This window comes from Branchiostoma lanceolatum, chromosome 2, assembly GCF_035083965.1.
Source record: "Branchiostoma lanceolatum isolate klBraLanc5 chromosome 2, klBraLanc5.hap2, whole genome shotgun sequence".
Lineage (NCBI taxonomy): Eukaryota > Metazoa > Chordata > Leptocardii > Amphioxiformes > Branchiostomatidae > Branchiostoma > Branchiostoma lanceolatum.
Window position 1 is genome coordinate 22206987 of NC_089723.1, and position 26325 is coordinate 22233311.

The 26325-nt window shown below is 42.5% G+C and overlaps 2 protein-coding genes across 2 annotated transcripts; both read left to right on the forward strand.

The window, feature by feature from the left end:
• The first annotated feature begins 277 nt into the window (after positions 1–277).
• Positions 278–10482, forward strand: LOC136427951 (uncharacterized). The gene is made up of 16 exons (XM_066417183.1): positions 278–543; positions 1471–1622; positions 2051–2143; positions 2496–2599; positions 3035–3174; positions 3461–3615; positions 4346–4435; positions 4876–5050; positions 5794–5830; positions 6306–6473; positions 6882–6937; positions 7676–7810; positions 8382–8553; positions 9105–9209; positions 9599–9814; positions 10155–10482. Exons 1-16 carry the CDS (start codon positions 278–280, stop codon positions 10398–10400), a joined length of 2310 nt encoding a protein of 769 aa, XP_066273280.1. The 3' UTR covers positions 10401–10482.
• Positions 10483–13261: 2779 nt separating this feature from the next.
• On the forward strand, positions 13262–25916 carry LOC136427952 (uncharacterized). Its single transcript, XM_066417184.1, has 16 exons — positions 13262–13518; positions 14407–14558; positions 14982–15074; positions 15415–15518; positions 15729–15868; positions 16333–16487; positions 19172–19261; positions 20611–20785; positions 21615–21651; positions 21839–22006; positions 22504–22559; positions 23214–23351; positions 23753–23924; positions 24497–24601; positions 24920–25135; positions 25573–25916. Exons 1-16 carry the CDS (start codon positions 13331–13333, stop codon positions 25816–25818), a joined length of 2235 nt encoding a protein of 744 aa, XP_066273281.1. The 5' UTR covers positions 13262–13330; the 3' UTR covers positions 25819–25916.
• The last annotated feature ends 409 nt before the right edge of the window (positions 25917–26325 follow it).

Genomic DNA, 26325 nt, shown 5'->3' on the forward strand with positions numbered 1-26325 from the left:
TCTGTACGACAATATAGGTTCTGACTTTTAGTGTAAATGTATATTTTACTAAGACAACTGCCTGTCCCCTGCTGTATCCACGCCGTGTGAACGGAACATTTGGACTTATCGACTACTGTATAGTTCTCAACAGCGACATCCGATCAAATGTTTGAATATTTCAGCAGGCAGGAAGCCATCGCCGTGCGTTTACATTATCGTTGACATACCACACACTATTGATAAAGATGCAGATAAAACGTAAAATCGAGCATTCTAAAACATACATGCTTATCTAATGAGAACATTAGATATAGGACCTGTTCAGCTTTTCGTACCTGTACGTATAGCGGGTGAACGAACACGCACGCAGAACATGTTGGTCGGTCCGGTTTTCGCCGTGCTTCTCTGCGCATCACTGTGCGGTGCAGAGACCCAGATCTTCCGTAACGCTGGTTTTGAGTCCCCGCTGGGCCCTGAGAACTGGTCCTGTAGCGGCTGTACGGGGCTGCAGTATGGCGACGACAAGGTGGAGGGAGACTACAGTATGCTGGCGCAAGGGAGGTCAGTCAACAATTCTCCCCTTACAAATTTTGATACACAACATCGATCATATGCGGTAGACCACCGAGTTTTTGTTGAAATTGATGTTACTTTGTAAACACACTATGAACTCGGCCCGCTGATTCATTCACTACGTTATACCCTCATTCTACTAGGGCGGAGACCTCGCCGCACTCCCTCTGCGACCTAAAATAAAAGTGACCACAGCGCTTAACAAATTTCATAGATAAAGAACAAATCTTGTTTTGTTTTGTGTGTTTTATTGTGTATCAAGTCATATGTATACTTTTGAATTTTGCATGACATTCCAATTATGAAATCAAGGGTTACACAAATCTAGCTTAGGTTGACGTGAGGTCGCAGTGAGAGCTCCGTCTAGTGGAATGGGGGCCTTGTAGCACACACTGCGTACTTGCTCAGTCCGCTGAACAACACACTGAACATAAACTGTGTACTCGTCCCACTGAAAGATTCTCGAGAACATTACACTAACAGGCACAGTGTAAATTACGTTCCAGCGTAAGATCTTGCACTTAACACCCACTGTGAACTCGGTCCACTGAAACAGGATTCCGAAGAATCATACGAACTGATACCGAAGTCATCCGAAGATTGGCGAAAGCCGAACAATGACTTCCGAACGATTTGGCTGTGGAAGGAACAAGAATAGAGATGTTGTGTAACATCGACTCAATAATCTCATGAAACAAAACGTTAAGTCTCTGAAGCAATAGTATTAACCTCTAAAATCGCCTTATTGACATTGAGTGTAAACATGTAACGATAAGGCAAGGATGTATCGCATCCCCTTCCCTCTTCGTCTGCAAGTGTTACATGAAATGGGAAAATACTAAGGTTTCGGCCCATAGTAACGCAAGCGTTTGTTTTTTATGATACATTTTGTGAGGGGTTTTGCTTATTTTCTAGGCAAGACGATTGGGCTGGGCCATCCTATCTTCTAGCATACGGTACTGACGTCATCTCCGGTCAGACGTACGACTTCCAGATCTACGTCAAACTTCTGTCGGGCGGTTCGAACCAGCACGAAATCAAGGCCGTGTTATCCGTTACCTTTTCTGGTAAATATGCTATGTTATTCCCAACCTCATATAAAAAAATAGAGATAATCTAGAAAAACATTTGTGATCGGAGACGGTTGAAATTTCAAATCTACAAGAAACTTGTAGTAAAGTGAAATACGTTATCAATACCAAATGTTAATACCTAAATTTTTTTTTAATGTTTGTGCAGAGGAAATAATCTTCAGATAGCGCTCCAATAGCAAGTTTAAGCGGGTCATCTTCGGTGGAGAGTCGCACTCTTCCCCGGCCCCCGGCGAAATTCGCCGATATATATGCATGCCACGAGTGAGAGTTTAGATCTGAAAATGGCACCGGAATTATTAAAGGGGTCTATTTCCGGCAACTGCCACGAAATGTGAATGTAGCAAATACATGGGCTAAGCTACCATGTCAATAATTGAAGAATGATGTAATTGTACACACAGACGGAGACAAGGTCTACCAGCAGATCACCTCTCCAACCTTCATCGGTCAGGATGACGGCTGGTTCAAACTCACCGCCCGTGCCACAGCGCAGGGTGAGTCGCATATCGTGCTTTTTTCTATCGTTCATGCAGTTTTGTTTTGTCTACACTCTACGTGAATATTTCTTGACGAGTATCTTTCGTTCGTTCTGACCTTTGTAGTGCCTAGTGGCTTATGATAGAGTTTCCTTCAGTAGCAGAGTAATATGCTTTTACAGGATGCGTTGACAATTATAAAGCACATCTAATTGCTTGCATAGTTATGAATTTTCAGCAAGCTAGGTGTGATGATTTAGAAAATTGCTTCCCTGTGTAAAGTATTACTTATCAAGTCGTCTGCCTGATGATATCTCAAACTCGTAAGTACTGGTGATGGCTATGATACTGATATTGCATATCCCTGTAGCTTACAGTAAGCAGGTGACCGAAATGCGTGTTTACGTGGCTGGACCTGCAGCTGGAGTGGACGTCCTGGTAGACAGGGCTTCCCTGACGGAGTCCTCTATAGCCGTAAGTATTAATTATTATCAGGTTATACAGGTTTGACGGGTTTAATTCCATTCAGAATCAATCAAGTCTACCGATATGGTCAAAGTCGTTTTGCACTAAACACGAGACTATTTTGTTCTATTTCTAGAGATTCAATCACTCCACTTTGTTATACTGTATTTTCCCTGTTCATAGTAACTAGTATTAGTAAAGCAAACGGTGGGATGAAAATGATTCTTGATTGCCATGTGCGACTTATTGTATTTGGTTATATATTGCTATGGTCGTCTTTTAAGCGACTGTAGAGGCATTTTACGTTTTGTACAAGTCCAGAGAAGAGTGAAACGCGATGCTAATATTGCTATTACTATTAGTGAAACTTCAATTTGTACGTTGTTTTAACCATGTCCGTTGTAAAGTGTCCACATCATATTTATCAATACCTCGTATTTACAGTCGCTGATACACAGGGGTGAGATCCTGGAGAATCCCAGTTTCGAGACCGCGCTGGACAGCTGGCAATGTTCAGCGTGTACAGGCGTGCACTACACCGCCGATCAGCATACCGGATCTGCCGCCATGTTAGCTCGGGACAGGCAAGTAACAGCTCCGCCCCAGAGGCGTCACCAAAACAGTTGCTATACAATGAACAAGCTTCACGCATCTTGCGTATAAACTTAAGGAGTTGTTTTGTAATTATAACCAACATTGTGCAGCCTGGTTATCGAACCGAAATGACTTCGGTCTCAAACTTTACCACAAACTTAGAAACAAAGGTCAATGTGTAACTCATACGCACATATACTTGTATATACGCACAAGTGTGGAGGGGCTTGAGAGGAGATTTTAACGAGCCTTGCTGACAGTACCGTCTGTTTTCAGAACCGCTGTTTCGGCAGGACCGTTCCAGGATTTGTACTGGGGGTCGTCCGTGCGGGGTGGACAGTGTTACCTGTTTAACGCCTATCTCAAGGTGCTCGGCAGTGACACCACAACGTATTATTACACCAAGGCTGCTATAGGCCTCTTCTTTGATGGTAAGATAACATTGCTCTGCACTGAGGTTGGATTAAGTCAGTTAACTAGTGCAATGCAAAACAAACTGAGAAAAGACTTCTGTATCTGTAAAGCAGGTATAACCGCCCTTCTGCGCAATACACCAGCCTTCACATGGTAAAGAGCTGAAATAGATAAAGATGCTTGCATTATTGTACGTGGGGCACTTTATCATATTCACTGTCGTCAAAGAATAAGTTTACCCCACAATAGTAAATTTAATACCCAATAGTTGATTAGAAATTAGTGATATGTACCCCATTACTTTATAGCTTTACTTTTAATTCGATATGATACATGCAATATACCAGTAACGGCGGCCATTTTGAAATTCCTAGGGTTAGCTCGGGGTCATGCAACAAAACGAGGCTTTGGTTGAGTGCTCCTACTATAAGCCTGTATTGCAATAAAGGTATACCAAGGAGGTTTTATCTAAAAAAATATTTTTATATAAAACCTCCTTTGGTATACCATATCCGGTGGTACATTTCGCCCCTCTAACATGAAATAATGCAGTACATGTGCCTTTCATGTACAGAAAATATTGCCGTGGACGTTTGGACTTATTTTAGGCTAAATTTGTGTTCGTCTTTCAAAGTTACATTAGCCTTCGGGCATGATTGTAAACAAATTATCATTGAAGCAGCTGTTTGTACCTTTTTTTATAATTCATGATCTTCAGTCCACCAAACACTTACATGTTTAATACAGACGGCAGCTCCAAACATCTGACGATCGCCAAGGCGTTCATCTCCGGCGCAGACGGTTGGAAAAAGATGGAGGGAGACGTATGTATGGATAGTAAGTATATAATCGATCCGTCTGTAATACGATTTTAAAACGTCCTCGCTCTCTATTTACACGTTAGAGAATCCTGCACACTTATCAATAAGAAAAAAGGTGAACCGGTATGTTTGCCTGAAAACACGACTTCAACTTATCTAGGTATAGACAATAGTAGCATTTGAGCAGTCTCACGTTACAACTACGTCAATCATTGTTCATTGTCACATGCCTGTCTCCTATGTTTCTAACATGTACTTCAAATAAGCCTTAGGACATGAACTTGTAAATTTCTTGTAACTTGTAACTTAATATCTTAGTAACTTAGTAACTATTTGTATCAAGTAAGTAGAATCTTATTCTGGATTCAATTTTGTAGTTGCTAGTTGACCGTATACGCTATATTTTTGTTGTGTAAATGAAGTTTCGATTACCCCGCTGCGCACTCCCCCACGCAGGCTACACTCAGGCGGTAGACAGAGTGAAACTGTACATCTCCGGCCCGCCTGCTGGAGTGAACTTTCTGACCGATGACGTGTTTCTCCACGAGGTGTCGGCCACGCCCTACAGCAGCTGGAGAACCGAGGCGGACGCACGGATAGAACAACTCAGGAAACGGAACGTCAAGATAAGGTCAACATCAATCAACATGATACTGATCTAAAACCGGCTTACCAACCCCCCCCCCCCCCCGCCCCATTCCACCAGACGGCGACCTCCTTCTGGTTCTCACTGCGAATAAATTGGTTTTTTGACTCAACTATTGACTCAAAAATTGAAATATCAATGAAAATGTTTAAGATATTACTGAAAAGACACAAAAAAACACAAACCGTAAAATGATAATGCTTTATCTACTATCGTTGAGTGGAACTTCAACTTCAATAGGAATGTCTTCATTAGATTGCTTTCAACAATGTTTGCAGATAGATGTTCAATGGAAATGTGTGACCGGTCGTTCAGTGTAATACATTAACCAGCTGCTTCGACCCGCGCCGCGTGCCTGCGTAGGTGGCGTGTGATGCTGAAGGGTTGTTATACCGGCTTATAGTATACAGATCTGATACCACCTCAGAGAGCAGAAAGCAAGTAGTTAACATCTAAACTCGACAAAAAAACTTTGACCCCTTCTGAATGATGAATTGAAATCGGCTGAACTGCGAACAATTTAGTCGAGTGTAGTTTTGTAGTCTGGAGGAGTGTAAATTAACGTTGGAGAATTCGAGACTCTGATTGGCCAACTCATAATCCCTTCATTTAAACAACCAACTGAGTTACCTATAGGTTACTTAAGATCGATAAGAAGGGAAAAGTAGTTCCATTTGCTGACGTTTTTTGTCGCCATGCATTCATGAAAAATCTCATCATTTCTGTAGGGTCAACACGCCAAATGTAGACCACATGGAAGTCCAGGTAAGACTTTCTATCAAATCTTGAATTCATCTATTCATCTGTTTATGAATTCATCTCTCAGCACCCCTGTTTGATTCTCAACTATGCCCTCTGTGACTTAGTAATAACTTTTTCAAGTCATTTACTCTTTTTGTCAATTTTCTGTTAGCAATCGACTTCGTACGAAATCAGATATTTCAAGCATTCTTAATGACTTTGGTAAATGAAGCTAAAGCAAATAAACATGATTAAGTAAACATTAAGTTACATTCAATTTGTCGTGAATGCTACCACTTAACCTCAATATTTGCAACACCTTTACGAACGACGAACCTGTACATGTAGATATTTATTCTTGAATGTGCATTCAAGACAAAATATTAATTTGCGCCATTTTACCTACAGAGGTTTACATTAACATACGAACCTAACTATTGCGTTTACCTCTAACATTAATGTATTATATACGATGCCTTTGATATACGTTTCTTTGCAGGTCGTCCAGACAAAGGCTCACTTTCCTTTCGGGTCAAAGGTTAATGTCGATAAGAGGGGTGTCCCTGGCTTTCCAGCCAACTCCAAGTACACGGAATATTTCTTCGACAACTTCAACTGGGGCGTCATCGGGAATAAAATGAAGTGGACAGCGGTAGAGAAGTTAGAGGTGACTGTCGATGAGCAGATTTTGTCTTCTTCTTATTGGCTCATATGACTCTACCCCCCCCCCCCCCCACCCAAACACACATACAAATACAAAAAATGCAAACATGTACAAACACAAGCGTGTGCAAACACACAAGCTTTGTGACGCAAACGGTTTGTGAAACGGATACACACACAAACGGACAAACACAGACACACGGGTACATGCACTGACACACACACTAACATACGCACACACACACACATTGTCACATACACGCACTCACACTCTCTCATAACTTGAGGCAGGCGACAAACAATTTCAGAAAGATCCGTAACAATTCACCTTTTCGTTTTCCATAATGTTACACTGGCTGACATTAGCATTCTCGCAACCTAATACATCTAACAATGCTGTTTTTTTTCACAGGGTATCCATGACTGGAGCCAGGCGGACCCGGCTATCGACATGATGGAAAGTCGGGGGTTAGTCACATGAATATGATACCATGTCAACTACCTTCCACTTACATGTAGTGACATCTGCAACCACGAGTTCCTAAAAGGGGACCGCCGTGCTGGCAGCTACACGTACTAAACTGACTAATTGGATTTGGTGACATCAGTCAGCTATCCCTTGTAGACCTTCCCATGCATTGACTGTAACTTGGAAACGCCTAGCCTCCGCCAGGCTCCGCTGATCGCTGGGAAAATAGTAGGAATCGGCCAAATAGAGTGCATGGTATGCCAAGGGTAGTCTACTATGCAGGGAAGTTCAATAGGGCCAATTGAACTTCCCTGTATAGCGGACTACTCTTGGCATATCATATAATACTCTATTTGGCCGATTTCTACTATTTTCCCAGCGATCAGCGGAGCCTGTTGGACTCTAGGAAACGCCCACTAACTCGTCTATTCCCTCTAATTCGTCAGAAAGTTCCTGAAAATTCATCTTTAGGTAAGCCAGACCAAAAAGCCCTTTTCACATACATCAGAACTGATGGGGACACGTAAATGACTGACGTCACAAATTCAATCAGCCATCAGTGGAGTAGCCCTCAGCACGGCGCGAGTTGCAAACGTGGAGAAGCCCTAAACTATGACGGACTTAATGTTAAGCAATCACTTGAGAACCTGACTTTAGTGTATACTTAGCATATTATGAAAATATTTTCAATTCTTGAGTTTTGCTCTTTTTAAACATCTACTACATGCTCCATACAGTGTTCCCATCCGCGGCCACTGCTTGTCCTGGGCAAGCGACAACCACGTTCCTAACTGGCTCAGGCAGGATCCCTCAAACGTCGAGCAGAAACTATTCTCCAGAATTGACAACGCCGTCAGCCGCTACAGGGGAAGGTAAGGACCATTGTCAACCAGATAAATCCAGAGTTGGAACGTGAGAAAGGAAAACCTGTAGTCTCCTTCGAAGAAACCACATGTTTGTAACCTGCAGTTTGATTAAAACCTGCTAGGGCCCATGGCTCAATCACCTGTCTATAGGCCAGTGTCTGCATGCAAAAATGTGGAATTGTAAACTGTCCTATTAAAGGAAAAAAACCATGCCTAACGGTTGCCAGCAAAATATACGAGCACATTGCAAAAGTGATAACAAAAGAATGAATGTACCGAACGTACATGTATAGAAAATTCTGGTGTAAGGCCCCATTTCCACTAACAGCTGATAGTTGCGCGACCCGAGTTTAGGGACAAACATCGGATGCGTATTACTACGAGTACCCTTTCATAATTGGAATGTGATGCAGGAGATAAGTGTATGATTTAAAAGGAAAAAAGTAAAGAAAATTCGCTCTTTATGTATTTAAGTCGTTGAGAGATTTGTCAAATCTTTGGCTGCTGCCAAACGATCGCAGCGTGGGCACAGCGCCTATAGCGGAAATGGTGTGTAACTGAACTAAGCCTTGTTTAGGGTGGCTCACTGGGATGTCAACAACGAAATGCTTCACGGGAACTTCTTCGTGCGGGAGTCAGGCAGTCGGCAGATCCGGTACGACATGTTCCGCAGGGTCAAGGAGAACGACCCGAACGTCGTGCCGTTCCTCAACGACTTCCAAATCATCAATACCGGCGCGTCCACACAGGTGAGCGGGACAGGTGTACTCTTCCACTATAGTCTAGGTACCATCCTCCCTTTTCTCTTGCGTATCGTGGCTTAGACGAATGGCACCAGTCGTCGAGCTCGCTAAAAATCTGAACGATACGTAAATTCCAGCCCTTCATCCTATCAGCAAGTCCAGACTCAGTGGTCAGTTGGTAAGCAAGCGAAAAGGGAGAGTCAGTGGTAGCTACAGAGTATGGTACCCAGGCTATCGACACCAAGAATTCGTTTCTTTACCTTCGATAAGAATTTTATGTTTAGGCTCAGTGTGTTTGTGTCTGTCATCATAATAACCCTAACTGTGTTATGGTATTTGGTAGGTGGGTAAGAATCTGGAAAACAAAGGTCAAGTTTAATAATTTGCCCCTTGGCGACTTTTCTGATGTACTGCAGCGGAACTTTGCTATCTCGTGTTTTGGACATGTCATTTTCGAGATTTTTAGTAGTAGTTAGCTCTTGTTGTAGTATTGTTTTCAAGGCATAATTGTAAACACATTTGAACGACACACCACTCTGTCTTTGTTTACACTTCAGGCGTACGTGGATCAAATAAACGAGTTGCTGGACAACGGAGCGCCGGTAGAGGGCGTTGGTGTACAGTGTCACTTCCCCAAACGACCGGACCCCGTCATGATAAAGGTGGAGAAAAACTGGAGATACTTGTGAATTAAATATCTAACATCTAACTCAGTGACAGCAGTCTTATCGATGCTTTGATTAACTGTTAAAATGCCAGCATATATGATTCTGCATATAGTTGGTATTGTATATTTTCACCATCTATGACCCACCGTTCGGGTTTGCAAAAGCAAATGTTAGTTAATCCACCTATAACGAATTGTGGCTTTAATTTTTTATAGGCTGGTGAAATCAAAGCTACAGCTATTCAAAAATGATACATGTGAAGTCTTGATAGTCACTATAAACTGTAATACACCATTTGACAAATTGATCTTCAAAGAATCCATATCGTCTGATGTAAATAAAACAATGGTCTTATATTGTTCTAATCCACCCTATCCACACAGAGCCGTCTGGACAAAGTCGCCACGGCCGGGCTGCCCATCTGGGTGACGGAGCTGGACGTGAATGAACCGGACGTGTTGGAGCGGGCGGCCGGGCTGGAGGACTCCCTCAGGGTCGCCTTCAGCCACCCGGCCGTGGAGGGCATCATGCTCTGGGGCTTCTGGAGCGAGATGCACCGGCAACCGCACGCCTCGCTTGTGGACGGAGACAACTTTGAGGTAAGAAAGAACTACTCATCTTACCTATCCCTTCACCATTTTGTGGGTCGTTGGGGCACCATGACTGAACTGCTGTAGCATCACAAAGATTGTATACACTATTTCCGTACCTAAAGTAAAGCGTTTACGTCCAAGCTTTCCATTAGTCCTCATATACCTAGTTTTGTAAATTTCTTGTTTTTTTTTTCATTGTGAATTTCTCACTAATTCTGTCTATGCAATTTATGCTTTCCTGTGGAATTTTGGAACACACCAAGACAAGCAAATCAAACACAATACCATCGTTGTCACCAGGTAAAAAGGAAGCTAAAAGATTCACCTCCCCCCTGCTTATTATTAGATCAACGAGGCAGGCCGCCGCTGGCGCCAGCTGGTCTTCAACGACTGGCGCACCAACCTGTCCCTCGCGGACGGCACTCTGACGCCAGAAGGCAAGGCGTTCGACTTCCGCGGTTTCCATGGCGACTACGACATCGTAATCAAGTCGCACGGCATCCCAATGGCGACCAAGACCTTCCAACTGTTGCCTGGCGACGACACTTTGGTTCTTAACATCAATATTGCCAATGACATCATCGTTGGGTAGCTTATCGTATGGTGACATCACTGTTTAACTTTACCTACCTAGCGTGGTAGACATCAATAAAGAAGTGTTCTTGATGTCTTCACTTTTTTGTCCGTATACTTATTTTTCTATGTTATTCGCAAAACAGCAGCCCTACAGAAGGGACAACACAAAGTGGTGTCGGAGTCAAGTTATATACAACTTACAGCCTCGCCGCCACTTGTACAATATGGAAAATAAAGCCCGGTTAGTAACAATGTAATCAAATATTTGGATAATAAGAATTTTTTTAAAAAATTGAAAAAAAAAAACACTTTAAGCGTAAATATATGCGTAAGTCCAAACTCTCCGGAAAAAGATCTATAAACACATAAAGCTAAAACCGTTTAGTTGCCATAATACTTCTTTTCTTTAAAGTTCACAGCCTCCACGCTTATTGGCTTATTAGAGTCAGACCATTCAATTTACATCCGTAAATATCTATTGTTTAACCATACAACATGGCTGACATTTCATACGTTACCGTCAAGTGAGTGCAATGACCTGTTGTGTTCTGACCAGAACATATCTTTTCTTAGTATGAATCCGTGTTATGCTACGGTCATAATTTTAAAACACCGAGAGGTACCTCTCCGCTATCCGGCGGGACAGATATGTGGAATCAGAGCCAAGTTGGGGCTACACCCCTACGGGCACCGGTGCAAATGTCACCGTAGTAATAAAAGTCTTACTGCAGCTTTCTTAGCGTATACGCGTAAAAGTCTCATTCAGAACGATTGAACAATAAAGACAACTGTATAACTATGCCGTTATTGTGTCTACAGAATATACCCGATGAAGCGCTATATTCACACAATGCATTTAGGACAATTTAGTACAATTACGTTAAACGAGTCTCAGCCACTGTGACATGGTAACCCCATCGTTTAAGGGGTGGTGAATGAATGGATGAATGAATGAATGAATGAATGAATGAATGAATGAATGAATGAACTTTATTACCGTGTCTTGCGCCATTTTGCGCCCAGCCCATGCGGGCTTATAAGACACCGTATACGTTACATTAATTGCATAAACAAAAGATCAGGAGTACAGAGATGAACATAAACGACTAAAAGCAGAATATGCACAGGGTGGAATAAATGAATAAATAAATAAATATATAACAAACAAAAGGTGGATGAACATAAGTATCAACTCAGGTTGGATAATGATCAATGTAAATAAACAGAAATTTCTCAAACAGGAGCATATGTACATAAATGTGTAAATCAAATAAAATATAACAGAAAGAAGCACAAACAGTAAAACGTAATATGGTGGATTTTAGTTACTATGAATATATGTGATTTCTTCGTTTTGCCCAGGCTTGTTGAATGAAGTTTGCTATTTCATTTACTCCCTCATTAAACAACCATTTAATTCTGGCTTCGTCTCTGTCCCAAACGACCTCAGGAGCAAAGTCAAACATTTTACGAAAGAGAGATTCACGAAGATTGTCATAGAGAGGACAGTAAAAGAGAAAATGTGTCTCATTCTCTACTTCGTTTAGATTGCAAAAATAACATTCTGTTTTCCACGTGAATTCCCTGGTAGCGACCAGTTTCCATATAAATTGGCAGAATTTCTGAGCGCAGCTGTGCTTATAGGGATCTTTGGCATTTAGGTAGGTACATAGTAACATATCTTTCTGTACAGTAAGTATATATGATACAGTTTGAATGATCTTAGTTAGGGCTTCAGCCAAACTCTAGATGCCCAGTCTTGTTTGTACAAATCAAAGAGCATATCCTTAATTTGTTTTATGTCACCTCTCAGTCTGTTGAGGAAAATATGCTCTTGCTCAACTTTACAAAATATTTCTTGAACTTCTCTGCTCCAGGGGCCATGGTTTTGGAGATCCCATAAAAATACATGTTTTGTGAGTCTGTCATTAGGCATATCAATTAATCTATCCCACAGAGCAATTACGTCCCCCTTCCCTCTTATTTCGCAGGGTGTCCAACCCATGTCCCCTGTTGTAGCAAGGACAGGTGCAAATCTGTGCACACCTAAAAAGTACCTAATTGCTCTATTTTGAACCACTGAGCACTTATCCCATGTCTGAAATCCCCAGACGCCCACAGCATAGTCGAGGACTGGGCGAACACAGGATTCATATAATTATGTGTATGTCTGGTATCCTAAGTCTTTTAAAACCTATGTATGTGGCTCAGCTCTTGTTAAATATTAGCCTCTACCAGGCTCCGCGGATCACTGGGAAAATAGTAGAAATCGGCCAAATAGAGTGAATAGTATGCCAAGTGTACTCCGCTATACAGGGAAGCTCAATAGGCGAACCACAATTGAACTTCCCTGTATAGCGGAGTACCCTTAGCATACTATTTACTGGTCAGACGAGGAGGTCTAATCAGCCAATGTTTGTAAGGGACAGACGAAGCTCTCTGTCGTGCGCCTGGGTTATCTTTGGCACCTGGTAGTTGTTTTACGCGGTAGAAGTATAATTGATGATGACCACGATGATGGTTGACCAATTAAACTTCTACCGCGTGAAACTACTTTACCGGGTGCAAAAGATTACCTCGGTGTTGGAAAGCCTCTTGATTCTGCACAGAAGACAGCAAGATATCGGTGGACTTAAATTTATGCCAGGTTATAAGACAACTGCCTGTCCCCTTCTGTATTCATTCCGTGTGAATTAAACATATGGACTTGTCATCTACTGGTGTAATTCTTAACAGCAATATCCGATCTAATGTTTGAATATTTCATCAGGCAGGAAGCCATCGCCGTGCGTTTACATTACCGTTGACATACCACACACTATTGATAAAGATGCAGATAAAACGTAAAATCATTCTAAAACATACACGCTTATCAAATGATAGAATTAGAGAAAGGACCTATTTGGCTTTTCGTACCAGTACGGCGAACGAACACGTACGCAGAACATGTTGGTCGGTCCGGTTTTCGCCGTTCTGCTCTGCGCATCACTGTGCGGTGCAGAGACCCAGATCTTCCGTAACGCTGGTTTTGAGTCCCCGCTGGGCCCCGATAACTGGTCCTGTAGCGGCTGTACGGGGCTGCAGTATGGCGACGACAAGGTGGAGGGAGACTACAGTATGCTGGCACAGGGGAGGTGAGTCAACAATTCGCCCCTTATAAATGTTGATACACAACATCGATCATAGGCGACAGACCATCGATTTTTTTTTTAAAATCGATGTTACTTTGTAAACACTCTATGAACCCGGTCCACTGAACCATACACTTCGTCGTACCCGTCGGCCTCGCCTAAAATTGACCAGAGCGCTCAACAAATTTCATAGATAAAGAACGAATCTTGTTTTGTTTTGTGTGTTTTATTGTGTATCAAGTCATATGTTTTACATTTTACATTTTGCATGATATTCTAATTATAAAATCAAGTGTTACACAAACCTAGCTTAGGTTGACGTGAGGTCGCAGTGAGAGCTCCGTCCAGTGGAATGGGGGGGGGGGGCCTTGTAGCACACACTGCGTACTTGATCAGTCCGCTGAACAACACACTGAACACAAACTGTGTACTCGGCCCACTGAAAGATTCTCGAGAACAGTGTAACTTACGTTCCACTGTAAAATCATGCGCTTAACACCCACTGTGAACTTGTTCCACTGAAACAGGATTCCGAAGAATCATAAAACTGATCATGATACCGAAGTCATCCGAAGATTGGCGAAAGCCGAACAATGACTTCCGAACGATTTGGCTGTGTAAGGAACAACAATAGCGATGTTGTGCAACATCGACTCAATAATCCCATGAAACAAAACATTTAGTCTCTGACGCAATAGTATTAACCTCTAAAATCGCCTTATTGACATTGAGTGTAAACATGTAGCGATAAGGCAAGGATGTGTCGCATTTCCTTCCCTCTTCGTCTGCAAATGTAACATGAAATGGGAAAATACTAAGGTTTCGGCCCATAGTAACGCAAGCTTTTGTTTTTTACGATACATTTTGTGAGAGGTTTTGCTTATTTTCTAGGCGGGCCGATTGGGCTGGGCCATCCTATCTTCTAGCATACGGTACTGACGTCATTTCCGGTCAGACGTACGACTTCCAGATCTACGTCAAACTTCTGGCGGGCGGTTCGAACCAGCACGAAATCAAGGCCGTGTTATCTGTTACCTTTTCTGGTAAATATGCTATGTTAGTCCCAACCTCACATAAAAAAATACAGATAATCTAGAAAAACATTTGTGATCGGAGACGGTTGAAATTTCAAATCCACAAGAAACTTGTAGTAAAGTGAAATGCGTTATCAATACCGAATGTTATTTTTTTGTGTGTGTTTGTGCAAATAAGGTAATCTTCAGATAGCGCTCCAATAGCAAGTTTAAGCGGGTCATCTTCGGTGGGGAGTTGCACTCCTCCCCGGCGAAATTTGCCGATATATATGTAAACGTATATGCATGCCACGAGTGAGAGCAGATCTGAAAATGGCACCGGAATTATTAAAGGGGTCTATTTCCGGCCACCGCCACGAAATGTGAATGCAGCAAATACATGAGCTAATCTATCATGTCAATAAATGAAGAATTATGTAATTGTACACACAGATGGAGACAAGGTCTACCAGAAGATCACCTCTCCGACCTTCATCAGTCAGGATGACGGCTGGTTCAAACTCACCGCCCGTGCCACGGCGCAGGGTGAGTCGTAACTTATCGTGCTTTTTTCTATCGTTCATGCAGTTTTGTTTTGTCTACAAATATTTCTTAACAAGTATCTTTCGTTCGCTCTGACCTTTGTAGTGACTAGTGGCACATAGAGTTTCTTTCAGTAGCAGAGTATGCTTTTACAGCTGGGTTGGCAAGTATAAAGTAAATCTATGTTTGCATAGGTATGAATTTTCAGCAAGCTAGGTGTGATGATTTAGAAAATTGCTTCCCCGCATAACTTGAAGTATTACTTATGAAGACGTTTGCCTGATGATATCTCAACCTCGTAAGTACCGGGGATTACTAATATCGATATTGCATATCCCTGTAGCTTACAGTAAGCAGGTGACCGCCATGCGTATTTACGTGGCTGGACCTGCAGCTGGAGTAGACGTCCTTGTAGACAGGGCTTCCCTGACGGAGTCCTCTATAGCCGTGAGTAGTGATTATCATCAGGATTGGGGTTTGACGGGTTTCATTCTATTCAAAATTAATCAAGCGAAATGCACGTTGCTTTGCAGGCTTCGTGCAAGCCCACAGAATAGCAAAATGCGATGCTATTACTGTTAGACCTTACTTTGTTGTTTTAAGCATGCCCATTGTACTGTAAAGTGCCCAAATCACACTTATGAATGATATTCACAGTCGCTAATACACAAGGGTGAGATCCTGGAGAATCCCAGTTTCGAGACCGCGCTGGACAGCTGGCAATGTTCAGGGTGTACAGGCGTGCACTACACCGCCGATCAACATACCGGATCTGCCGCCATGTTAGCTCGAGATAGGCAAGTAATGGCTCCACCCCAGAGCTGTCACCAAAAAAAAAGTTGCTTAACAAGGAACAAGATACGCATATTTACGTGTAAATGTATCACGAACTAATAACATTACTTGAAGCTAATTGTTATATCTATTAATTCTTGTCATCATTGTTCTATTAGCAAGTGGACGTTTTGTAATCAATGAATAAAGCCCACGTGGTAAAAATTACAACCTATTAAAGTAAATAACAATATGTGACGCTAACATATAAAATCGAGCAATCGTTCACACGTGTGCGTATGAGTTGCGTTATTAACATTTCATTTTCTGTTTAAGTAAAGTTTGCGGGGAAGAAGTTGTTTTCTACTTTGACCCACCGTTGTGCAGCCTGGTCATCGAACAGAAAAAAAGACCTCTTCGGCCACAAAATTTCTCTGAACCGAAAATGTTAATACACAGCTCACACAGACTTACCGTCTGTTTTCAGAACCGCTGTTTGGGCAGGTCCGTTCCAGGATTTGTACTGGGGGTCGTCAGTGCGGGGTGGACAGTGTTACCTGTTTAACACCTATCTCAAGGTGCTCGGCAGCGACACCACAACGCATCATGACACCAAGGCTGCTCTAACCGTCTACTTTGACGGTAAGAAAACAGTTATCATTGTTATGGACCGATGTTGAGGTCATTGGACACAGATACAGGGAGCCAAGACAGAGATTGTGGAGCTACATGGTTTATTCCCTGACCCCCAGGATTCCAACACATAGAATCACAGCCTGGGTCTTTCTCAGAACGAGCTGCCTTGGACCATTCCACTCTCATGATGGGGGGTTACAATTACTAAATAATGGTCTTACATGTGTCTTAGTGGGTTCATAACATGCCTCCCCTTCCACAAGAGGATTGACAAGGTCAATTCGAAGAATGATAAAGAAATGAAGCCACTAAGTTAACTAGTTACAATCTACATATCAGGTATATCGTTACACACGAATTATATCAAACTGCAGTAAACAAGACAGTGTATGTACCTTTGTTCAGAATATGTTGTAAAATAAGACATGGCAAAAACTATTGTGTAGCGATTTGAGTTACTTTAGACAGCAAACCCTGGCTAACGAAGAGATCCAGATTGAATGCTGGGCACACTGAAACACAATCGGCTACCATAGTATGAACTTGAAGAGTCTTACAATCAAACAAATGAATTGTATCAAGCAATATGTAAAATATTATGACAGATTTTGATGTAAGATAAGACATGGCAAAAACTATTGTATAGCGATTTGAGTTACTTCAGACAACAAACCCTGGCTAACAGAGAGATCCAGATTGAATGTTGGGCACTCTGAAACACAATCGGCTAACATAGTATGAACTTGAAGAGTCTTACAATCAAACAAAGGATTTGTATCGAGCAACATGTAAAATATTAGGACGGAGTTTGATGTAAGAGACATGGCAAAAACTATTGTGTAGCGATCAATACTTCAGACAACAAACCCTGGCTAACAAAGAGATCCAGATTGAATGTTGGGCACTCTGAAACACAATCGGCTACCATAGTATGAACTTGAAGAGTCTTACAATCAAACAAAGGAATGTATCGAGCAACATCTTGCATGTTATGAGGACAATATTGATGCAGTATCTAAACTTAGAAGTGTTTTCTTTGGTACTCTGTTATTTGTGATAAGCAGCCCATGGTGAGTGAAACAGGAAATGAATACCAGATGTGGGTCACTGAGACTCACATTACTGTGAACAACAACCAGACAAAGGAGCAAGTCTGGGCATGATTTCTGGCCACGTGGCATGGCAAAACTGAACTTTACAAAGCAATGTTACATCAGACGAGTAAAAGTTAAACACAGATTAAACTCAGGGGTAAATCTCACTGTAAAGAGTCAAATGTCCCTGCGCCAGCATATGATTATAAAGGGAACAGTCTGTAGATGGTGCATACAACAGTAGAGTCTGGTGAGGAGTATATTGTTCTGGGAGTCTTCAGCTTGCACACGATCCCTGAGACTAACGATGGAAGATTCCAGAATGTTCCTTGGCCTCTCAATCCCACCCGACGACTGGAAGCTTGCTCGGCCGCCCGTTGCTGGCAGTGGACCCTGAAGACTGGACACGTCCCTGCATTCTCTCGCTCCCGATTCCACCCGACGAGTTCGGCAGCGTACTTGACTAACCGTTCTGTCAGCAGACTCTGGAGATGGAAAGCAAAAAATTCACCTCTCTGATCCACCCGACGACTAGAAGCTTGCGTGACCGCCCGTTGCTGACAGTGGACGTTGGAGGCTGGATACAGTGCCGCATTCGCTAGCCTGGTTCCACCCGACGAGATCGACAAGCCAACTTGACCACCAGTGCTGTCAGTGGAGTTTGGAGACTGGATACAATTCATACCCTCCTCCACGTTGTACGAGATGTTGGCAACCCATAGTATACTGTGAATCCTGTCCGTGACGCCATATGTTATGGACCGATGTTGAGGTCATTGGACACAGATACAGGGAGCCAAGACAGAGATTGTGGAGCTACATGGTTTATTCCCTGACCCCCAGGATTCCAACACATAGAATCACAGCCTGGGTCTTTCTCAGAACGAGCTGCCTTGGACCATTCCACTCTCATGATGGGGGGTTACAATTACTAAATAATGGTCTTACATGTGTCTTAGTGGGTTCATAACAATCATTGTAATAGAAGTGTAGTTTAATTTACAGATAAGCTTCGCCGCCATGTACATGTCACACTTGTGCGTATGTTACAAGCCCGCAAGAGTTGCATATTAACATGCTTTTGGTTGAGGTTGAGTTTGCAACCGAAGAAGTAATTTCTTTGGTTTCATGGCTAGACTGCTCAATGGTGGGTCAAAGTAGAAAACAACTTCCTCCCCGTAAAATTTAATGAAACCACAAAAAAGTTACTGCGATGACCGAAAGCTCGGACGTGCAGTTAGGCTTGCTCGTAGAGTCAATGCTCGGCCGAGAGAGTCATGCGTCCCGGCTTGATGTCATCTCCGTTGTGACAACAAATACTTTTGAATATGCGTCCGTTAGGCTATAAAACGAGTGCCCGACGGAATACATATGCCGACGACATGGTCAAACGTAAAATAGGCTATCGACGACAAGGTTATCGACCGGACAAAGTTGCAAGATGTGCCTCAAACTACACATAAGCCATGCCATAGAGAGGCATAAAACAAACTAAGATGTTAATACTGTACTGTTGAAGTAGCTGCTTCAAGGAAACTTCTCTGATGTTAAATACACCTAACACTGAATATTCCTCTATCTGTATGTATTACACAGATGGCAGCACCAAACACCTGGTCATCTCCCAGGCGTTTATCTCCGGCGCAGACGGTTGGAAAAAAATGGAGGGAGATATATGTATGGATAGTAAGTACACAATCTCTCCGTTTTGATTTTCCGAGGCTTCTGAAAAGTTCTGTCTTTCTGTATACACGTTAACAAACCCAGCACACTAGGAGACTATGATAAAGATGACTGGCAGAAGAATACGTCAGCGTTGACACAGTATGAGTTCGATTTCTATGTCCGCTCGGCAAAACTTTGCGCAAGAATACTTTTACTACTAGCACGCGTCAGCTGCAATTTATATGACCTCCACTGAGCCTCAAAGTGGCCTTGAAAAAGAAAGAGCAGGCAGACTTAAGCTCATTTTCACATCTTCTGCAGATCATACCCTGATGTCAAACATATTTATTTTTTGTACCTACCTTGTACACCCGCTAAACATTTTAAGGCATCAAACCTTCTCACTTTGGAGTCCTTAACCCTATCCAGACTGGGGGGGGGCTAAAAGTGCCCGCGCCAACTTTGACATCGTATTACTGCCAAACGATATGCGCTAGGACTACCAAACTTGGTGACTTTTCCTAAAATTTTGTTGGCAACAATTTTATCATAATGGTTTAAGTTTATGATTTTTCATGTTGCCATGGCAACGGGTTTCTGACAGGCATTTTATGCAAAAATCATTAATTTTTTGAAAACAATGATATTTCTCAGGTTTTCTTGCACAACTACACTAGTTTTCCTACATGTATAACATTATATGTAATAAGATGTAACTTTCCTGATTTAATATTCATAATTTATGCTAATTTGATGACGTAATCAGTCAAAATCCAAGATGGCGGACAATATCACTATTACAGGTATCAGCAGGCTTTTTCGCCTTTAAAATCGTCAATACCTTACATTTTCTTTACCAGAAACATTTAGATTAACGTTTATAGTCTATTTTCAGTGTCCTTTGGGGTCATAAGTGGAAAAAAAGGATTTTTAAAAATTTCAAAATGGCCGATCCAAGATGGTGGATCCCAAGGGATCGCTAACAACACATGGCGTCATTCTATGACGTCATTTTGACGTTAACGTACTTACCATTGACGTTGTATGCCTTTGCATACCTTTAAATGAATAATAAAAACCGTTTTGTTTAATACCTTTAGATATTACGGGAATTTCCTATTTAGCCGATAAAATCACATTTATGACGTCATAATTACGTCATATTACGTCATAACGTCACCAAAATTACAGGAATGATAAAACTTGACGTGAGTATCACTCCCTGCAAATTTGGTGATGATACATCGTACCGTTCGGAAATTATGAGGGGGGGGCCGAATCGGCCCCCCCCCCCCGTCACAGATATGCCAAAAAAGCCCAGTCTGGATAGGGTTAACAACATGTTGTGTTCTGCTTTACATTACCCACAGGCTACACTAAGGCGGTAGACAGAGTGAAACTGTACATCTCCGGCCCGCCTGCTGGAGTGAACTTCCTGACCGATGACGTGTTCCTCCACGAGGTGTCGGCCACGCCCTACAGCAGCTGGAGAACCGAGGCGGACGCACGGATTGAACAACTCAGGAAACGGAACGTCAAGATAAGGTCAACATCAATCATTCATAAAAATGATAGTAATAATAATGATAATGATAATAACCATTATTGTACATTCATTCTAGGTACAGGGATACCTATACAAAGGACGTAATAACGTATATATAATGACACTGACAGGACTTCTAATACAATGTACTAATCCAAAACATAGGTTCTAAGACTAGTACTACTCTAACACATAGGTTTGGCTTCTTCTCGTCCCTTTGTTAAAATTAAAGGTTGAGATAGATTTTTTTGATATAGTAACGTCAACATGATACAGATCTATTACCAGCTCAGAGTGGAACAAGAAATAATTATGCCTTCATGTAGCAAATTTATCAACACAGGATTGCGGTGTTCAAAATTTCGTTTTTCCCAGTACTATGGTTGTAGAACTGGTTAAACCTACCACCAATCATCCTCATTCGATAGCTTTAAAACAATGTTTGCAGTTAAATGTGCAAAGGTTAGGTGTGACAGGTCGTTCAGTGTAATAGAATTAGTTGTCGCGCCGTGCACCTGTGAAGGTGGTGAGTAGGTGGTGTGTTACGTCGAACGGAAAGAACAATGTATAGAAGTCAACACTCAGTCTCGATCTGGCGCATTTGGCTTGTCAGAAAAAGGATTTAAACTAACCAAATTTTAACGTCAAGGTTTACGTATTTACGTATACCTGTCCGCAGGAGTGCAAGTTCGCAACTATGATTGACCAATTTCTAATACATTTTGAACATGCAAATCCTAGAGACTAATACTAGAGATATCTGGGAGCAAAATAAGTAGTTTGATTTGCTGATGTTTTTTGTCTTTAATAATTCTATCATTTCTCCAGGGTTAACACGCCAAATGTAGACCATGTGGAAGTCCAGGTAAGACTTATTTATTTTATAATTCATCTTCAAACCTTGATATACCTGTTTTGCTATACCTTCTCTGACTTAGTAACACCTTTTTCAAATCATTCACTTCCATTGCCTATTTTCTATTAGCAATTCAGCCCTTAAAAGTCTTTTTAAATGTCAAAGGACAAAACAAATGACATACGTTTCTTTGCAGGTCGTCCAGACAAAGGCTCATTTTCCTTTCGGGTCAAAGGTTAATGTCGATAAGAGGGGCGTCCCTGGCTTTCCAGCCAACACCAAGTACACAGACTGGTTCTTCGACAACTTCAACTGGGGCGTCATCGGGAATAAAATGAAGTGGAAATCGGTGGAATGGGTCGAGGTAACTGTTGACGAACAAATTTTGTCTTCTACTTGTTGACTTATATGAATAACTCTTCACCCTACACCCCTTAGCGACCGTAGTGCGCACACACACACACACACACACACACACACACACACACACACACACACACACACACACACACACACACACACACATACACACACACACACACACACACACACACAAAATGTGACATACATACAAACACACATACACACACACAAGGGCACACACACTGACGCACACACACGGGCACAAACGTTAACACACGCACACGAACGTGCATACACACACTCACTCACACACACACGGACACAGACACAAACGCAAACACGAATACACACATGCACGATCCAATCATCTTTATTTGAGACAGGCAACGCGCAATTTCAGAAATATCCTGAAAAATCCTCTTTATTCGTTTTCCATAATGTTACATTTGCTGTCATTAGAAACAGTATAACCTAATAACAATGCTTATTTATGCACAGGGTCGCCCTGACTGGAGCGAGGCGGACCCGGCTATTGACATGATGGAAAGTCGAGGGTAAGTCACGTGACAGTCTCACTATTTCACCACAATAACGTTAATATCGAGTAGGACTGAATAGACGAGTTAGCGGGAGTTTCCAAATTACGGTTGATGTTGGGAAGGTCTAGCAGGAAACTTAGCTTGAAAAGCCCATTCTATATATATCAGAACTCTAATTCGTTGGAACATCCCTCGAAATCCATCCTCGAAAAAGCCAGCACGAAAACCCCTATTCACATATGACGTCACCAAATTCAATCATGATCAGATCTAATTAATTCCAGCTTTAGTCCCTGCCTAACAACACATCAAATATGAAACTGGTCCATCTAGCCGTTTTTTAGTTTTCTTGTTCACACACACACACACACACACACACACACACACACACACACACACACACACACACACATACACACACACACACATACACACACACACACACACACACACACACACACACATACACACACACACACATACACACACACACACACACACACACACACACACACACACACACACACACACACGCAAACACACACAACCGCTTCTGAAAATGTTACCTCCAGGTAACAATTGAGAATTGAAAAGTTGACTTTGGGGCATAGTATAGTAGGTTTACCAGGTGTTGCTCTTCTGTATACATCTACTTCATGCCGCATACAGTGTTCCCATCCGCGGCCACTGCTTGTCCTGGGCAGTAGACGACCACGTTCCTAACTGGCTCAGGAATAGTCCCTCTGCAGACGTCCAGCAGAAACTTTTCTCCAGGATCGACAACGCCGTCAGCCGCTACAGAGGAAGGTATAAACCATTGTCACCCGGAGAGATATAGAGTTACAAATGCTACGGTCACGTTTGCACCGGTGCAAGCCAAAAGATTGTCCCGGTGGATAGCGGGGGGGGGGGGGTGCGGGTCATCTTGGTGTTTTTATTATTACCTCACGATGTCTATTTGTCACCAGGTTGATTTCAATTGCAAGTTAAAAAAATCCGGGGGCCTGGCCGTCCCCAAAATAGCAGGATAGCCGCCGGGTGTCTTTATGTCCGAAAGTGCAACCCGTAAATTATCCGACCAGGCCCCTTTTTATATTTGTGACCGAGGCATCAAACCTCAAACTTTAGCAATGCCAAACTAATGTCAGTACGCAACGTATACGGACTGGCATGTATGTGTCATTGCAACTGAACTAACCCTTGTTTAGAGTGGCCCACTGGGACGTCAACAACGAGATGCTTCACGGGAACTTCTTTGAGCGGAAGACGGGCAGTCGGCAGATCCGGTACGACATGTTCCGCAGTGTCAAGGAGAATGACCCAAACGTCGTGCCGTTCCTTAACGACTTCCAAATCATCAATTCCGGCGCGTCCACACAGGTGGGCGGGACAGGTGTACTCTTACGTTATAGCCTGTGTACCATCCTCCGTTGTGACCGCTGGCTCTCCCTTTTCTCTTGCTTATCATGGCTTAGACGAATGGGACCATTCGTCGAGCTTGTTAAAAATCTAAACGACACGTAATTCCCCGCCCTTCATCCTATCAGCAAGTCCAGACTCAATTGTAATAAGTTGGTAAGCAAGCGAAAAGTGAGAGCTATGGAGTATGGTACACAGGCTACTGACACCAAGAATTAGTTGTTGTTTTTTACCTTCGATAAGAATTTTATGATTCGGTTCTGTGTGTGTGTATGTCTGTCACCATAATAACTCGAGCTGTTTTATGGTATTTGGTAGGTGGGTAAGAATCGGGAAAGCAAAGGTCAAGTTCTATAATTGGCCACTAGCGACATTTCTAATATACTGCAGCGGAACGTTGATATCTTGTGTTTTGGACATGTCATTTTCGTGATTTTTTTAGCATTAGATAGCTCTTGCTGTAGTATTGTTTTCAAGGCGTAATTGTAGACACATTTGAACGACACACCACTCTGTCTTTGTTTACACTTCAGGCGTACGTGGATCAAATAAACGAGTTGCTGGACAACGGAGCGCCGGTAGAGGGCGTTGGTGTACAGTGTCACTTCCCCAAACGACCGGACCCTGTCATGATAAAGGTGAAGATAGTTTACATATATTCTGCATCAAACGTGAATCAAATGCCTAACATCTAGCACACTGACGACAGCAGCCTTGTCGAGGCTTTAACTAACTGTAGTCTATATTCTGCATATAGTTGGTATTGTATATTTTCACCATATACGATGAGGTGTTTAGCACAGGAATCCACCAGTCCAGGCATATTGACGTGTGGTTGTGGTTATTAAAGTGTCGGCTTTCTATAACAGTCATGAAAGTCACTATAAACTGTAAAACACCACTAAACAATGGTCTTATAGCGCTTGGTATTGTTCTAATCCACCCTATCCACACAGAGCCGTTTGGACAAAGTCGCCACGGCCGGACTGCCCATCTGGGTGACGGAGTTGGACGTGAATGAACCGGACGTGTTGGAGCGGGCGGCCGGGCTGGAGGACTCCCTCAGGGTCGCCTTCAGCCACCCGGCCGTGGAGGGCATCATGCTCTGGGGCTTCTGGAACGAGACCCACTGGAAACCACACGCCTCGCTCGTGGACGGAGACAACTTTGAGGTAATAAAGAAATATTCATCTTACCTCACCTATCCCTTCAGCACTTTGTGGGTCGTTGGGGCACCATGACTGAACTGTTGTCGCATCACAAAGATTTTATACACTATTTCCGTAGTACCTAAAGTAAAACGTTTACTTCCAAGCTTTCCATTAGTCCTTTGCATGATCCAGGGACAATCCAGTCAGTAAGGAAAATCAAAATATATGCTTTGCTACGACATCCAAGATCACCTATAACGTTACCTCCGGGAAATATTCAGCAATTTGTGAATTTCTTGTTTTGTCCTTCATTGTACATTTCTCACTAATTCTGTGCATTTTCTGCTTTCTTGCGGCATTTTGGAACACACCAAGACAAGCAAATTGAAAACAATACTACTGTAACATTAGTCACCGGGTAAAAAATAAGCTAAAAGATTCACCTTTTCCCCGCTTAGATCAACGAGGCAGGCCGCCGCTGGCGCCAGCTGGTCTTCAACGACTGGCGCACCAACCTGTCCCTCACGGACGGCACTCTGACGCCAGAAGGCAAGGCGTTCGACTTCCGCGGTTTCCATGGCGACTACGACATCATAATCAAGTCGCACGGCCTCCCCATGGCAACCAAGACCTTTCAGCTATTGCCTGGCGACGACACTTTGGTTCTTAACATTAATATTGCCAATGACATCATCGTTGGGTAGCTTATGGTATGGTGCCATCACTGTATAACTTTACCTAGTACCTAGCGCGGTAGACAATGCTTGTAGATATCAATAAAGAAGTGTTGTTGATGTCTTCACTCTTTTGTCGTTGTACTTATTTTTCTATGTTATTCACAAAACAGCAAACCTACAGAAGGGACAAGACAAAGTGGCGTCGGAGTCAAGTTATATACAACTTATATCCTCGCCACCACTTGTACAGTATGGAACAATGCAATCAAATATTTGGATAGGGCTGCACGAAGTAATTTTTATGGATGACGTCATTTGGAGACCCTAAATCTAATGCGAGAGCGCGAAAAAAACCCAAGAAGGGCCGAAAAAAACAAGATGCCTAGATTTCAAATATAATAGTCGACGACACATGTTAGGACACAAATTGAATGAGAGAACACAGTGTAACAACGAACAATTATTTTATTCATCATGAAAACAACAATAATTTGATTAAATCAGTTGAAATTGAACAGTAGCTGTTGCCCTGTC

Coding starts and splice junctions, on each gene's coding strand:
- LOC136427952 (XM_066417184.1), top strand. CDS start 13,331: ATGTTGGTCGGTCCGGTTTTCGCCGTTCTGCTCTGCGCATCACTGTGC. Junction 15,869..16,332: donor GCCATGTTAGCTCGAGATAG/GCAAGTAATGGC, acceptor GTCTGTTTTCAG/AACCGCTGTTTGGGCAGGTC. Junction 16,488..19,171: donor TCTAACCGTCTACTTTGACG/GTAAGAAAACAG, acceptor TGTATTACACAG/ATGGCAGCACCAAACACCTG.
- LOC136427951 (XM_066417183.1), top strand. CDS start 278: ATGAGAACATTAGATATAGGACCTGTTCAGCTTTTCGTACCTGTACGT. Junction 3,175..3,460: donor GCCATGTTAGCTCGGGACAG/GCAAGTAACAGC, acceptor GTCTGTTTTCAG/AACCGCTGTTTCGGCAGGAC. Junction 7,811..8,381: donor GTCAGCCGCTACAGGGGAAG/GTAAGGACCATT, acceptor AGCCTTGTTTAG/GGTGGCTCACTGGGATGTCA.